Genomic DNA, 17,627 nt, shown 5'->3' with positions numbered 1-17,627 from the left:
TAGTGGTTAGACTCTGGTTGCGAGCCGCAAGGTTAGCAGTTCGAACCTACCAGCTGTTCGGTGGGAGACTGCTTCCTTAAAGATTGACATTCATGGGAACCCTAAGGAGCAGTTCTGCTCTCCTTATAGGGTCACCTGAATGAACTCGATGACGGTGACTTTGGTTTTGGAATGTCTAGTCAAAATGAATCTTTGATTGTATTGCCAACTTACAGTAAAAACAATATGAAAGATTTCTGTTTACATGGGTTTACAGCACTGCTGTGGAGGTTTTTTTTCCTTTTTAAAACATTTACTAGGAAGATTTTCAAATCACCTAGGCACAGTAGTATAATGAGCTTCTGATCTGTAATCCAAGTGTTGAGTGAAGCTTCTTGTGTATGTGGGCAGTGTTCTATCAAACCCAGTTCTGAACACCTGTATTTGACACTATTGAATGGGCAAATGCATTGACTTTCTTTGGGGTGCTATAGATTCTTTCACTTATGTAAATTACCTCACTATGCATATTGAACCAACCAACCAGATTCCTGCTGACAGGTTAACTTTGCTCACCTTCTTTTTATGGTTACGTCCTATGGAGTCAGTTCCAACTCAGCAACTCTCTATAGGGTTTCCGAGGGTTCATATTTGCTGGAGCAGGAAGCCTCGTCTTCCTCTGAACAGCTGGTAGTTTCGAACTGCTGACCGTGAGATTAGCAGCCCGACTAGTAGTATCAGTGCTACCAGAGCTCCTTATCCATCTCTTAGAAATGTATTTTATAATGAAAGTTCTTATAGAAATAGTAAAATAGTTGCTAAATTAAGTTCACTGCATATTTTTCGTCAAATATACTTTAGCCCCAGGTGGTACACTGGCAGATGACATGATGCGTACAGATGTCTGTGTGTTTGCAGCACAAGAAGACCTAGAGACCATGCAAGCATTTGCTCAGGTAAATGAAATATTAGGTAACTGCTTCCCATTTGATTAATATTTAAGCCATGTTTTGCTATTAGAAGGTTATAGTTATAAAGAGTTGAAGAAATTTTGTACTTTATAAACTAGTATTGAGCTGAGTTAAGTATGATCACATAACAGTTTTTTTAAGTATGTATGTATATACAGTCGCTGGAGAAGGATGTCATGCTGGGTCAGGTGGAGGGTCAAAGAAAAAGAGGAAGACCCCTAACGAGATGGATCAGCCAGGTGGCATCATTGATGGGCTCAAGTGGTAGTGAGGTTGGCCCAGGATCGGACATTGTTTCGTTCTGCTGTGCATGGGGTCGCTATGAGTCGGTTCCGACTCGATGGCACCTGACAACAAAAACATAGTTTATCTGAGGTTTGTTGTTGTTAAGTGCTGTCAAGTCGGTTATGACCCATAGCGACCCTGTACAGGGATTCCAAGGCTGTAAATCTTTGAGGGAGCAGAAAGCCTCATCTTTCTCCCACGGAGTGGCTGGTAGTTTCGAACTGCTGGACATTAAGGTTCGTAGCCTGATTTGTAACCATTATGCTACCAGAGCTCCTTATAACTGAGGTATGTTGTTGTGCAGTGCTGGTTCCGACCCATAGCAACCCTGTATAGGGTTTTTGAGGAGCAGCTGGTGAGCTTGAACTGCCGACCTTGCAGTTCAAATGGCCTTGCAGTCTGGCGCATTAATCCATAGCACCACACCAGGACTCTATATATGGGAAATTTATATAAATATATAAAATTTATATGTGGGAAACAAAAGAGGAAAAAAGAAATTTAGCTCCCTTTTTATATTGGTCCTTGTGAAATTACTCCTTTTTTTTTTTTTTAGGAGAAATATATATCTGAAAAGGAGAATCTGTTCCCTGATGTAATCTAACCTGCTATTAGAGAATAGAAAACTGTGCTTTATGATAAATCTGTCAGTGTCTTACAATGAGTAAATGATTTGTGTTTGATCAATAGTCATATAATATATAATGTTAAATGCCAAAGCACTGGTTTATTGCCGGGTTCTGGAATTGGCAGACCCTTCTCAAACTGATTTAGACAGTTCATAAAGTAATATACCCAGTGAGAAATTCCTCGTTGTATGTGAGATACTCTGGAACATGTCTATGTAACCAAAACATTTCTAGGGATCCAGCATCTGTGCACATACGAAGGTAATGAATGCTAAGTTTATTTAATATTCTTCCTAGGTGTTTAACAAGTTAATCAGGCGCTACAAATACCTGGAGAAAGGTTTTGAAGATGAAGTTAAAAAGGTATGTAGAGCAGTATGCTTTGTGGGGAAAAAAAGGTTAGGGACAGAGGGAAATTTAAAAGATTTCATTTCTGCCACAGAAGTTGTCTTGGGAATTGAGATAGGGTATCTTTGAAATGTAGATTTTAAAGTATGTGTTTCTAATTTTATGTGCATTTGTTTCTTGTTATTTTTAAATGCCATTGAGTCAGTTCCGACCTCCATAGCACCCCTGTATAGGGTTTTTGAGGCGCAACTGGTTCGCTTGAACCGCCAACCTTACAGTTCTAACAGCTTTACAGTATGGCACATGAACTCACAGCACCCTGTATAAATAAGAAAGGTCTGACAATCATGAGAGATGAATGAGGTTCATTTATTTAGAGGGTCTGAGTTAAAGATGTGTGAAATTGGGTACTAAGACCTGTTAGGTATTCTAATACGAATGGGACTTCAAAAAGTTTATGAAAAACTTCTTTTACCTTTTGTAATGAACATTTGTACTCAAAACTTTGTGGCACTTTGTCATATATAGGTAAGGATATCCCAGGTGGTGCTGGGGATTACACATTGGACTGCTAACCACAAGGTCAGCAATTGGAATCCATGGACTCTGTTGGAGAAAGATGAGGCTTTCTGCTCCCATTAAGATTTACAGCCTTGGGAACCCTATGAAGGATTGATATAAGTCAGAACCTACTTAAACGGCATACAACCACCACCACCATATATAGGTGGAGTCCTGGTGTAGCACCGTAGAATAAGCACTGAGCTGCTAACTTCAAGCTCTCAGAGGTTCAAACTCACAAGTTGATAATTCCAAAATCCTATATAGGGTCTCTGTGAGTCAGAGACAATTTGATGGCACTAACAACAATATATGGATTCCTGGTGTGGCGCTGTTGGCTAATGCATCAGACTGTAAAGTCATTTGAACTGCAAGGTTGGTTGTTCAAGCTCACCATCTGCTCCTTGGAAACCCTATACTGGGTCGCTATGGGTCGGAATCGACTCGACAGCACTTAACAACTATATATATATACGTATGTGTGTGTATGTTGTAAATACATATATGTATGTACAGTTTATCAAGTGCTAATCGGACCTCAGAGCTCATACTGTTAAGCAAGATAGATAGCATGCTTTACTGCTTTTCTTACTGTAATATCATTGCTCTTTTAATGCGTAACCATTTACTTTTTACAGTTGCTGCTGTTCTTAAAGGGTTTTTCCGAGTCGGAGAGGAACAAGCTGGCGATGTTGACTGGTGTTCTTCTGGCTAATGGAACACTTAATGCATCTATTCTTAATAGCCTTTATAATGAGAATTTGGTTAAAGAAGGTAATCAGTCTTTAGTAAACAGTGATCTGTACTTAGCTGGCATGCAGTAAATATAAAAGATAAATTGATAATAGACGTTAGTGTGACTCTTGTAGGGTTGGTGTATTAAGCTTCCTTTAATAGGTTAATTCCTGTTCAGTAGACATTTGTGTATGCCTTTGATGTCCAGGGTTAATGACTTTCAAGCATGTAATAAAAATACCCTTGTTGTTGTTGTTGTTGTTAAGTGCCGTCGAGTCGGGTCCGACCCATAGCGACCCTGTACAGGGTTTCCGAGGGTGTAAATCTTTACCCTAGGTCCAGACAAAATGTAAGTATAGAAATGTGAAAGGAAGAGAGGAGTGCTATGGGAACCTAAAAAGATTAGATCTAGTTGAGCGCCTTGAGGACATCTTAAATAGAAAAGGGGACATGAGGACAAAAGTAAATTGGTTCCCTATTGTCATTTCCATAGTCAAATTCTGCACAGTAATACAATAGCTAACTTTTCTTACCACTTAGAATGCTTAGTGCTTGAACCGTGACTTCTTTTAATTCATACACTAGCCCTGACCATGTAGGGATTGTTATCCTCCATTTTCACATTAGTAAACAGTTTAATTTACCCAGGAATACGCAACTAACAAATAGTGAACTGGGACATTGATGTAAAATGGTAAACCGTGCCAGAGGAACACTTGGGTGAGGTTTGAGCAAGTAATCTCTTTGTGGTTGGACTGTTAAGTGGAAATGAAGAAGATATAATGACTAAACATCAAAAAGTACTTCTGTTAAAAGTATTGTTCTGTTATAGGGGTTTCAGCAGCTTTTGCTGTAAAGCTCTTTAAATCATGGATAAATGAAAAAGATATCAATGCAGTAGCTGCAAGTCTTCGGAAAGTCAGCATGGATAACAGATTGATGGTTTGTAACTTTTTCTTTATATTTCTGCAAAACTATGGCAAGTGTAAAGAAAGGAAATTTTCATTTTTATTCTATAAAATGGGGGGGGGGGCATTTTTCTTAATCTGATTACATTCTTCCTTTCAGGAACTTTTTCCTGCCAATAAACAAAGCGTTGAACATTTCACAAAGTACTTCACTGAAGCAGGCTTGAAAGAGCTTTCAGAATATGTTCGGAATCAGCAAACCATAGGAGCTCGTAAGGAACTCCAGAAAGAACTTCAGGAACAGATGTCTCGTGGTGATCCATTTAAGGATGTAAGTAAGATATTTTTATTTAAACCATGTGTATATGACTGAGTTGCTAGCAAAGAAATGTTTCACTCATTTGAGAAACTATAAAGTATTTAGGTTTGAATTAATAGTTATATACTATTGTGCTGAGGCTTTGCCTTAATCTTTTTCAAATGCTTACTTATTTAGCCTTACTGTGCCCACAAATAACACTTGGGATTTTGTAGAGTACAAGTCACTATATAGACTTGGTTCTGTTTCCATCTTGGTTCCCTCCTAGTTGTTGTTGTTATGTGCCGTGGAGTCAGTTCCGACTCATAGCAACCCTGTACAGGGTTTCTGAGGCTGTAAATCTGTACGGGAGCAGAAAGCCTCATCATTCTTCCACAGAGTGGCTGGTAGTTTCAAACTGCTGACCTGGAAGCTAGCAGCCTGATTTGTAACCACTACACATTAACGATGTAGCAACTGCCCAGGTGAGAATACATACTGGCTGTGATGGTTTAAGATTATGTGTCAGTTTGGCTGGACCATGGTTTGGCAGTTGAAAAAAATCCTCCATTTTTGCAAATACTAATTTTCATGTACTGACCAAGAATGACAAACAGGGAGGTAGGCATGTAAGAGCTAAAGGGGATAGAAAAACAGTGTTATATATACAACCTTGGAACAACAGTGTTGTGCAGGTAGATACATGGACAAAATTACAGGCTGACTGGGTATGGGAGGGAAGTGGGAGAATATACCCACATATATATGAGTTTGAAAGAGGATATTTACACATGGGTATTTACCTTTCCTTCAAACACAACTATGAATGTTGTGGAGAATACAGCGGGCAAAATAATCAAAACTTCTTAGAGTGATGAGAATTGAAGATGCTTGTAGTCAATTTGTCCACTGTATTAATGGCACTTGTGAATATCAGTCACCATGATTCTGAGGCCCAAAGAACTAGATGCAGCTTGGCTATCACTAACACCTTCTCTGAAAGGGATCGCATTAGAAGGTCCCAGGTAGAGTGGGAGAAAGTGTGGGGGTAACACAATTACTAAAAAAAAAAAAACAGACATACTGGTCAGAAAGCAATTGGAAGAAACTGAGACTATGGCCCTCGACCACCCCTACAAGCCTGAAAAGGAACTCACCCTCCTGGCCCAACTTTCAGCCAAGCTGTATATAAAATATTGGGAGACAACGACACTAGTACTGAATATTTACCATGGAATGGTCCATCATTCAAACTCAAAAGGGCAACATTTTCCTAAGGACACAGTTGAGAAAAATAACTTGTTGCATGGAGGAAATTGCAGTCATTGAGATGAAATAAAGTATATGGTTTGTTGAATGTAAAACTGTTAATTTCTTTGTAAGCCTTCACTCAACTCACAATAAAAAGCTTTTATAAAAAAGAAAAACTGACTTCTATAACTAAACTTGGATTCTTTTGCAGATAATTTTATATGTCAAGGAAGAGATGAAAAAAAACAACATACCAGAACCAGTTGTCATTGGAATAATCTGGTCAAGTGTAATGAGTACTGTGGAATGGAACAAAAAAGAGGAGCTTGTAGCAGAGCAAGCCATCAAGCACTTGAAGGTACTAGAACTCTGTGCCTTGATAAAAACGAATTCTCCTTATCCAATCTGTCTAGGTGGGGCTGATGAAATGCATATAGCTCTGTTGTGATACAATAGTGAATAATTGTCATCAGGACTGACTGTGGGGGTTGGAAATGTAAAGGTAAATATTTTGTAGTAAGGAGGGGACTGGTTAACTTTGCAGTCTAGGAGCGAAGGTCCCTGGGACCATCAAGGGAGAAGAGCGAAGTGAGGGATCCTACCCAGAGAGCAGTGATGCCAGAGATAGAGGCAGAGACGATGACATGGAGAGATGGAGCAGCTGGAGACTTTAGACCCAGAGAGGGAGAGGGGCTGTGTGCTGACAACCGGGGGACAGGCTTTGTGGGGTATAACCTTTGGTTGGTTGATGGTGCCTGGAGGGAATTATAACCTTAAGTGGAGATGAGTGAACTGTCATGGTACTTTTCTAGTAGGATTTGTCATATTCTGGGGAAGTCTGGTGTGTTCTGTAGGATAAACTCTGGACTACAAAGTCAGTTTGAACCCACCAGCCAAATCCTCAGAAGCCCTATACAGGGTCTTTATGAGTCAACTGACTCAGCGGCAATTAACAGCAACATGGTTCCTGGGTCTAACCTACTAACACGCAAGTGACATTAACTAATGATAATATCTTGAAGGTTGATTTGGCCTTTCTTTGGGTTCATGATTTTGAAACAATTACATGTATAAAAGTAGCTGCAACCTGAATTGTAATATTTGCTTTTGAGAGGGAATATTGGAAAATAGCATTCTTTTTTCCTCTAAAATAATTTTAGATTTTTCTAGTTTTTAATTCCTAAACAATTTCATTTATAAACTAAATACATAGTTTGTAGAATTGGAAAAGGTAAGTTATTTATGTATTACAGAGATTTTGTCATTGTGGTATATGACTAAATCTTTTCTTCCTTCCTTCTAAAAAGCAATACAGCCCTCTACTTGCTGCCTTCACTACTCAAGGTCAGTCAGAACTGACACTGTTACTGAAGATTCAGGAGTACTGCTATGACAACATTCATTTCATGAAAGCCTTCCAGAAAATAGTGGTGCTTTTTTATAAAGGTAAGTTAAATTTTTAATTCTGAAATACTTGAGATAATTAAAATGACTATCTGCTCCCTGACTTTTAAAAAAAACTAATTACAGAACTGAGTTCTCAGGTCAATGAGGTGCTTTTTAATGAATTACTGTAACGTGGTAGGTAGTATAACAAGGCAACTACTGGGTATTAGTATAGTGGATTAATGCATTGGGCTGCTTAACTGCAAGGTCAGTAGTTTGAATCCATCAGCTGCTCCATGGGAGAAAGATGAAGCTTTCTGTTACCTTGAAGATTTACAGCTTTGGCAACCCTATATAGGGTTGCTGTGAGTCAGAACCGATTCAATGGCACGCTGCTAACCACTGCCACCAGTTAACAACACTCTCGGTTCTAACTTTCAAGCTAAAATTTAAAGCCTTCGTAAGGCAATCTCAACTTCCTTTCTTGTACCCTAGCCACGTCAAATTCCCAAGTTCTTGTCCCCAGGCACACTTTTCACATCCTTGTAGTCTTCACCCTAGTATATTAACCAATGTGAATGTTGACTTCAAGACCTGTTGAAAATGCTTCTGTAAAACCTGTCTTTGCCATTTGTTCCCTTTTGATAGACCCATATTTCAGAAAATAGTTGCTAACATGTAAATATCTGTGTTGGGTAAAGAGTCATTGTAAGTCATTTACTGTGGTTAATGATAACACTTTCAATTTTTCTTTTTGATGAAAGCCTGGGCATCATGAACTCGTATGTGTTATTATCATCTGGGGAGTAGGTTAGGGTTCCGGAAAGCAGATGTACTACTTTTCCCCTCTACTCAGGTTATTTAGAAACAAATTCTGTAAATGTTCATGTAATTTTTCATTATGGTTCTGTTAAGAATGTGGCACCTTGTGCTATTTAAAGAGAAACTACCATTTTTGCATCTAAAATTAAAGAGTTTCAGTCAGAATTTCCCTAGTCCTTAAACAAAGGTCTTCTCAACCTCAGCACTGTTGGTATTTGGGCCAGATACCTCTTTATTGAGTAACATCCCTAATCCCAGTTACTAACTATCAGTAGCCCATCCGCAGGGTAACAACCAAAATGTCTCCAGATGTTGACAAAATTTATAATGTAGTACTTACTATCTCCTTCAGCTGAAGTCCTGAGTGAAGAGCCCATTCTGAAGTGGTATAAAGATGCACATGTTGCAAAGGGGAAAAGTGTCTTCCTGGAGCAAATGAAAAAGTTTGTGGAGTGGCTCAAAAATGCTGAAGAAGGTATGTATGGTTTTCCCCTTGGTGCAATTTGTTCGGTGTAAAGCCTGGAAGTTAATACCCAGGGCTGGAAAATTGAGTTAAAACATACAGGAATTTCTTTCCCATAAACTTTTGGAAACGCTTTCATATTAATATGTGTTCATGCATGTTGCCTCTTTTCGTTATGGTGCAATTTTTTGCCAACACAGACTTTTTTCCCTAATGACAGGCCTGTAGTGTTGGAGTGGTGCTGTGGGTTAATGTGCGGGACTGCAAAGTCAGTTTGAACCACAAGGTCAGCAGTTCAAGCTCACCAGTCACTGCTTGCTAACCCTATACAGGGTCGCTGTGAGTCAGAACCAACTCAGTGGCACTTAACAATAGTGACAGGCATGCAAATAATAATTGTTTAAGCCAGATGAAAAAACTAGACTTTAATTATTACAGTATTTTGGTGACTCAGCCCAAGTATTAAATATCCTAACAGGAAAACTGAAAATTTGAAAATGAGGTATTTATGATTACTTAAGTGAATATTTTTCTAACACTTTAAGTTGTTGTCGTGCCGTCAAATCTATTCCAACCCATAGCAACCCTGTATAGAGTTTCCAAGGAACAGCTGGTGAGCTTTAACTGCTGACCTTGCAGTTCAGACGGCTTTGTAGTCTGGCGCATTAACCCATAATGCCACACCAGAACTCCAAACACCTTACGTAGAATACTTTAATTTTAATTACGGAAAAGCATTAATTATAAATGGGGACTTTTGTGTTCTGATATTATATAGTATACTTGACTACATTTTTCCCCTTTTCTAGAATCTGAGTCTGAAGCTGAAGAAGGTGACTGAATTTTGAAACTTCACCCTCAGTAAAGCAAACAGGAGTTGTAGATTCAATGTCATGTCTCATGTGTCCTGGTTCTTACATTTTCCTACCTCCCTATATCAAGCATGATATAAGGGCTTTCATGGCAAACTTTTATTTTAACTGTTTCTATAGTTACTGGAAATGTTGGGTTTAATTTCTAAAACCATGTTTTAAGTAGCTACAGGAGCTATAGATTTGAATCTAATGTTGCATTAGTCTTTTCAGTTCTCTTCTACCTCCTGTATTTTCTACTGTAATAATGTAATTTAAGGCCTTCCACAATGAACAGTTCACTTTATTCCCTGAGTTTTCTATATAAACCGTTTTCAAAATATAATTTGGTTTAACCCAATTTGTTATAAAAATTCTGTTTGCAAATTAAACTGTAAAAGTATCCAACGTCTCAAAAGACATTGATATGTGTGATAATTTGATAGGAAATGAAAAGGTGGCGTATTGTATGCCCAGATTCCTATTCATCAGTGGAAACTTCATGTATAATTGAATTTATTGACATGAATTTTGAGCATTTGGACCATTAATTGATTGCATGTTAATATACTTTCTTGCATTTTTAACCCAGTTATCCTTAAGTTCACTTGTTTGCTCACTGGTTTTCATTCGTTCGTGAAGTCATGGAGAACAAACTTGAAAGTGAGGTCTTTGGGATATCATATATGACAGAGGTATGGTGGGAAGAAGAAAGTTGAGCTTTTCCCATTGAGAGACTTCTGCGTTTGGTTAATATGTTTCCAGGCAAATCAAATGGTTATTCTTTTCATACAACTATTTTCAAATGTACTTAAGAAAAGTTGTCATTCCAAGTAATACACTTATATTGATAAGGACTGGTCAAGGAGTGCAAATAAGGGATTGACTGATGTTCTAAACCCTGTAAAAATGGATGAAAATGTCGAGTGATCAGCATGTTCTAACTGATACTCTAAATATCACTTGTATTTCCTATTGGCTTAGAGTATTTGTTATAAAGAATGAAGTGCAATGATGATCTATTCCACTTGTTCATATTGGACTGGCTTCAGTGTCTTAATATTTTCTGTTCATTACTCAAGCATCTGGCTATTGACATGCTCTAGTTGCCATTTTTTAAATTGCCATGAGCCAAATATTTCTTCTGTATGGTTGATCCATCTACTTTAATGGCTGCTTTTTAAATCATCTTTTTCTTGCTGCTACCCATTGTAGTCATTAGAAAACAAAATGTGACCACAATTTTGGGGGGTGAGAGAGACATAAGGTTTTCTTATTGGTGAAAGAAATTAACCTGAAATAATGCCACCAGAGACTGACTGGAAATTGTCCCTTTCTAAGGTGCCATTCTTATGAGCCAAGAAAAAGAGTATGGTATTTAAATTAAAAGTTCATCTTGAAGGAATATCGTGTAATATAATTTGAACTAAAGGTATACTATCCTTATAAAGAAGAGCATTATAATGAATAACATTGAGAATGAGGTGAATTTGTTGATAGAATAACTGATAGTGTTCCTGCACAAGCAAAATGTATTCAACTAGGTTTCTACATAGTCTGCTTTTACTTTGTAATTTGTAGTCCTCAAAAAGACTTTTTTTTTTTTAAATAAAGTCCATCTTTACACTTACTATTTAAAAATTTTTTAATTCCATGTTAATACTGAGTGATACTGTATGTCCTGCGTTCAGATGTCTTTACTTCTTTACTATGTATTAAGTAATGGCTGTTTTTAGTCAGTTTGACTCCCTAACATAAACATCAACATGAAATTTTGATGTAGTTGAAATTACATTGGCGTATTTCTATAACCAAATCATTGCATGTTACTGCTGTACAAAGTCTGCCCTGTTGTATTATACTGTGTATACTGAAAGTGTATAGTCTTTCTACACTACATTATGATCTTTGTCTGATCATAGTTTTCCCTGCATAATCACATAAAATAGGTAATTCACCTGTGGCAGTACACTGTAAAGAAAGGGGAAGGCTTTTTAAAGACTGCAGATGTTATGTTGAAATTATTGCGTGGGAACTTTGGAACTTGGCTGTGCCAGTGCTTCAATATGTAATTCTTTTTAGAGGCTAAAGCCATACTTTTAATTATGGTAAATTGATTTTCTTATCTTGATGCCCCTTTTTAAGGATAAAGCCGCCTCTTAAAATTAAATTTCTTAATTACTCTAAAAGTCTTGTCTGAGAGATACCCTATTCTGCCCTTAAAGAAGTTATAAATGCAAAATACACATAATTTTGGCAGAACAAAATAGGGTAAATGCAACGTTGTACTATATGTGTATCTGCTTTGTACATAAGAGAGTTAAGATTATTGTCCCCATATTTTTAGCTTAGTGATAACCAGTATATCTGACATTCATTCTCAGCAGTTGTACTTCGTACAATTGTTGATACAAGGCAAAGTATTTCCCGATGACTCTTGAAGTCTTAACACATTCTTGACTTGTATGTATAGGTAGGATCTGTTGAGAGCTCCTTCTAATATGAAAATCGTAAAGGTCTTAAAGATGTGGATTGTCACACTTGGGTATTGAAATTTCAGTGGGTTGATGAGAGAAACTGGAACTACTAGATGCTAAAGTTTTAGTGTTACATTAAGAAGTTCTGTTCTCCAGCCTACTGAAATGTAGACTTGAACCAAAATTAAAGGAACCAAGTCTTTCAGCAGGCTTGATTTTTTTTTTTTTTTTTTTTTTTTTTAAATCTGAAAGATGTAAGTACTTCATAATTAATTACAGTGGAGATTTATATTTAATGCATTAATTGCATGAAACTGGATTTAAAGGCCTTTTCCCCACTTTTTATTTTTACTTTTTGAACTGGGCAATCAGGAGCTATGTAAAATTCAATCATTTTCATTTTCCAATTCACTTAATATTCTATGACTATTAATCATGGTTCTTAATAGCTTTAGAATCATTGTCAGTTTAATAATAACTCAGTTCAGAACCTACCTGTGTTCACTTGCTTACAGTGCCTATCACACTGCCATAGAGTAATAAATAGATAGCGTAAAGCTGAATCTTGCTTTGTAAGATGTTATCTAGAGGAACCAATAATGTGATTAGAATGTTTAAGGTGTTAGTGTAGGATCTGGAACTATGCATTAAATATGTATAATGAATCTGGGTGCTATAAAGAATCAAGTATACTGGGTTTCAGGGACTTTTCAAATCTGTAAACATTTTAAAATGTCCTTTGAAGTAACTAGGAGCCATTATTTTAAAGGTGTTATCCTGAAGGTTAGACTGTGAAAAGTTCACTTAGAGATAAACCTGTTTGGGAAATAAATGACCCATTTGCAGACTCAAATCTCTGTTAATTGAGTAAGAATAAAACACTTTTTCTGTAAATAGACCTCATTTCTATTCTAGTTAGGAGTAACAGATCCCACCATGGCAAATGAAGAATGGAGAAAACTGGATAGCTGGTAATCCAGATAGCTCTTGGCATTCTGAACAACCTCAACTACAGCCATCCAAGTCAGTAATTACACTGCTGCATTATTTGTGTTAAAGTGTGAAAGTTGCTTCTTGTCTGTACCATTGAAATTGAATAAAATTTCACAAAACTCCTTGTTAATGGAAAGAGTTAAAGCCATGGCTGTTCCATTGATGTTGTATCCTCACAGCTCAGTGTTCAATGTTAAAACATCTTAAGATTTGTTACACCTCCAGAATTATTTTTGCATTTATGGGACTTTAATGTTCTTAAAATTCTTAGGACCATCAGCATCTTTGCTGGTACATTAAATGACCTCTGCTGAGTATAACTTAGCAGTTTAAAAAACTTGCCTGTTAAGTTGGTTCTGAGTTTCAACTACTGACCTTGTTCAAACCAACCTTGCAGTCCAGCGCATTATCCCACAGAAACACTCTTTGTTAGGTGCCATTGAGTCAGTACCATAGTGACCCTATGCACAACAGAACAAAAAACTGCCCTATCCCGGCACAACCTCACAATTGTTAACCATGCTTCAGCCCATTGATGCTGCCACTTTGCCAGTCCCTCTCGCTGGGGATATACTCTTTTTCTCTGACCCTCCATCCTACCAAACATGATACCCTTCTCCAGCAACTGGTCAGTCCCTCCTGACAATATGTTCCAGGTAAGATGAAGTTTGGCCATCCTGGCCTTTAAGGAGATTTCGTAAGCTTTTTCCATATACCACCACATACCTGCTTGTCCTTGAAGAAATTAAAGTAACCCTGCCTACCAAGACTTCTTTTTCACCAAGTACAAAAAGAACACTGCTATGGAGTCATTTCTGATTCGGTGACCCCAAACTAAATCCTCACAGAAAACCAGCCTTCTCTTTCTCCCATGGAGCAGTTGATGGTTTTGAACAGCCAACTTTGTGGTTAACACACCAAGCTGTTTCTGTTGTGCAAATAGAAGGCTTTGAATGATGTAACAGGGTTGGGACCCTGTCGAATCTCATTTGATTACATTCATGTCATTTGTTTGGGGCTGATTTGCTGTAGGGCCCTAGTAATAGGACGGTGCCAGTATTCATGCTATAAAAGCCAAATTCACTGCCGTTGAACTGATTCCAAATGGCAACCTTTGATGGGGTTTTTGAAACTAAACCAGAGTGCACATTTTTCTCCCAGGGAGTAACTGGGTGGGTTTGAACTGCCACCAACCCTGACATTTCATTGTCAAACTTCTGAAAACCTAGGATCATGACCTAGCTTTCCACAAGCTTTTTGCGGGGGTGGGTGGAATTGACAGCCCTAAGTAGGAAGTGACTTCCACAGCATGGTATGTTTCAGAGGCAGATAGCAAAGAGAGCCACCAAATGGAAGAGGGCATATCCTGAAGGAAGGTGAGTCTAGACTTTACAAGAGCAGGCACAGCAGGGTAGGTGGGAGTAGTGGGCTCTTTACAACTAGAGGACTTGATCTTATTTAGGACTAGCAGATATTAGGCAAAATTTTGCTGGGTATACAATACTGGCAGGTTCTAGGTGGCTAAAAATTCTGCTTAGTTTATAAATAAGCTGTGTACAACTTTGAATTTTGTGCTGTTTTTGCTAAGCTAAAGGGTCTCACCACCACTTGTCTGTCAGTTTGTCGTACTGTGGTGGCTTGTGAGTTGCTGTGATTCTGGAAGCTATGCCACCGGTATTTTAAATACCAGCAAGGTCACCTATAAAGGACAGGTTTCAGATGAGCTTCCAGATGAAGACACACCAGGGAGGAGTTACGATCCAAATAGTCACTGAAAACCTTATGAATAGCAGAGAAGCACTTTCAGATATAGTTCCAGAAAATGAGCCCTTCAGGCAGGTTGGAAGTCACTCAAAATGCGACTGGCGAAGAGCTGCCGTCTCAAAGTATAGAGTTGACTGACCATGATGACGCGAATGGAGTAAAGCCCACAGGACCTTCATTTGCTGATAGGGCACAACCTGAAGAGAAACAGCTGTGAATGTCCATTAATAATCAGAACATGGAATGTCCAAAGTATGAATCTAGGAAAATTGTCAAAAATGAAATAAAACGCATAAACATTGATACCTTTGGCATTAGTGAGCTGTAAGGGACTGGTATTGGCCATTTTGAATCTGACAACCACATGGTTTACTATGCCGGGAATGACAAATTGAAGAGGAATGGTGTTGCGTTCATCGTCAAAAAGAACATACACAGATCAGTCATGAGATACAACACTGTGATAGGATAATAACCAAGCGTGTACAGGGAAGACCAGTTAATACCACTGTTATTCAAATATACGCACCAACCACAAAAACCAGTGAGGATGAAATAGAATTCTACCAACTTCTTCAATCCGAAATTGATCAAACATGCAATCAAGATGTATTGATCATTACTGGTGATTGGAATGCAAAGGTTGGGAACAAAGTGGAAGGATCAGTAGGAAAATGTGGCCGTGGTGATAGAAACGATGCTGGAGATCGCATGATAGAATTCTGCAAAATCAGTGATTTGCTCATTTTAAACACCTTCTGTACCTTGCCAGATAGAATAAATTGAATACATCTGTGGAAAGATACGGTGGAAAAGCTCTGCATCATCAGTCAAAATAAGGCCAGGAGCAGATTGTGGAACAGACCATCAATTGCTCATATGCAAATTCAAACTGAAGCTGAATAAAATGAAAACAAGTCCACGAGAGCCAAAATATGACCTTGAATATATCCCACCTGAATTTAGAAATCATCTGAAGAACAGATATGATACATTAAACACTAAAGACTGATGACCAGAGACTTGTGGGATGACATCAAGAACATCACACAGGAAGAAGCAAAAAGTCATTAAGACAAGAAACAAGGAAAAGGTCAAAATGAATGTCAGAAGAGACACTGAAACTTGCTCTCAAGCGTAGAGATGCTAAAGCAAATGGAAGAAAGATAAATATTACAACAAAATGTGCAAAGATCTGGAGTCAGAAAACCAAAATGGAAGAACAAGCTCAGCATTTCTCAAGCTTGGGGACCTGAAGAAAAAAATTCAAGCCTCAACTTTTATTATTGAAGGATTCTCTGGGCAAATTATTGAATGATGCAGAAAGCATCAAAAGAAGATGGAAGAATACACAGTCACTGTACCAAAATGAAACGTTCAACCATTTCAAGAGGTAGCGTATGATCAAGAGCCAATGATACTGAAGGAGAATGTCCAAGGTGCATTGAAGGAATTGGCAAAGAACAAGACACCAGGGATTGATGAAATAAAAATTGAAATCTTTCAAGAAAGTGAGGCGGCACAGGAGGCACTCACTCATCTCTGCCAAGAAATTTGGAAGATAACTCATCTGGCCAACTGATTGGAAGAGATCCATATTTGTGTGCATTCCAAAGAGAGGTGACCCAAAGGAATGCAGAAATTATCGGGCAATATATCTTTGATATCCCATGTGAGTAAAGTTTTACTCAAGGTAATACAGAAACAGCTGCAAGTGTACATTGACAGATAACTTCCCGAGGTTCAAGCCAGATTCAGAAGAGGCTGTGGAATGAGGGATATCATTGCTGATGTCCAATGGATTTTGGCTGAAAGCAGAGAATATCAGAAAGATGTTTATCTGTGCTTTATTGACTATGCAAATGCTTTTGATAATGTGGATCATGATGAGCTATGGACAACATTGCCAAGTATGAGTATTCTGGAACACTTAATTATGCTCATTAGGAATCTGTACGTGGACCATGTTCAAGAGGCAGTTGTTTGAACTTAAAACATGGGAACACTGAATGGTTTAAAATTAAGAAAGGTATGTGACAGGGTTGTATTCTTTCACCATACTTATTCAACCTGTTTGTTGAGCAAATAATCTGGGTTATATGAATAAAACCGTGGCATCAGAATTGGAGGAAGACTCATGAATTAACCTGTGATACATGCAGATGATATAACCTTGCTTGCTGAAAGTGAAGAGGACTTAAAATATTTATTTACTGATGAAGATCAAAGAGCACAGCCTGCAGTATGGATTGCATCTCAATGTAAAGAAAACAAATATCCTCACCACTGGACCAGTAAATAACATTCTTGCCAATGGAGAAAAGACTGAAGTTGTCAAGGACTTCATTCTTCTTGGTTCAATTGTCAACACTCATGGAAGCAGCAGTCAAGAAATCAAATGACGTATTGCATTAGGCAAATCTGCTGCACAAGACCTTTTTAAAGTGTGGAAGAGCAAAGACGTCAGCAGCTTGAGGACTAAGGTGCGCCTGACCCAAGCCATGGTATTTTCAAAAATCTCATATGCATGTGAAAGCTGGACAGTTAATAAGATCGTAGAATTGATGCTTTTGAGTTATGGTGTTGGAGAATATTGAAAGTGCCAAGGGCTGCCAAGAGAACAAACAGATCCATTTTGGAAGAAGTGCAGCCAGAGTACTCCTTGGAGGCCATGATAGCCAAATTTCATCTCTCATACTTTGGACATATTGTCAGGAGGGACCAGTTGCTGGAGAAGGATCTCATGTTTGGTAAGGTAGAGGGTCAGAGAAAAAGAGGAAGACCCCCAACGAGATGGATTGACTAAGTGGCAGCATCAATGGACTCAAGCGTGGCAACAGTAGTGAGGTTGGCCCAGGATAGGGCAGTGTTTTGTTCTGCTGTGCATAAGGTCGCTCTGAGTCGGG

The 17,627-nt window shown here is 38.2% G+C and overlaps 1 protein-coding gene across 2 annotated transcripts in view; it reads left to right on the top strand.

The window, feature by feature from the left end:
* Window positions 1–9,477, top strand: part of BZW1 (basic leucine zipper and W2 domains 1) — a 13,260-nt gene extending 3,783 nt beyond the window's left edge. Inside the window, exons 4-12 of one of the 2 annotated variants that reach the window (XM_006861993.1) lie at window positions 841–935; window positions 2,162–2,227; window positions 3,412–3,547; window positions 4,341–4,450; window positions 4,577–4,747; window positions 6,177–6,323; window positions 7,273–7,411; window positions 8,526–8,648; window positions 9,446–9,477. In XM_006861993.1, coding sequence (XP_006862055.1) covers window positions 841–935; window positions 2,162–2,227; window positions 3,412–3,547; window positions 4,341–4,450; window positions 4,577–4,747; window positions 6,177–6,323; window positions 7,273–7,411; window positions 8,526–8,648; window positions 9,446–9,477 — 1,019 coding nt within the window. The remainder of the gene's footprint in view (window positions 1–840; window positions 936–2,161; window positions 2,228–3,411; window positions 3,548–4,340; window positions 4,451–4,576; window positions 4,748–6,176; window positions 6,324–7,272; window positions 7,412–8,525; window positions 8,649–9,445) is intronic. The other variant, XM_006861994.1, reaches the window with a different exon arrangement.
* The last annotated feature ends 8,150 nt before the right edge of the window (window positions 9,478–17,627 follow it).

This window comes from Chrysochloris asiatica, unplaced genomic scaffold (assembly GCF_000296735.1).
Source record: "Chrysochloris asiatica unplaced genomic scaffold, ChrAsi1.0 scaffold00045, whole genome shotgun sequence".
Lineage (NCBI taxonomy): Eukaryota > Metazoa > Chordata > Mammalia > Afrosoricida > Chrysochloridae > Chrysochloris > Chrysochloris asiatica.
This window is presented reverse-complemented; position numbering and strand designations above follow the sequence as displayed.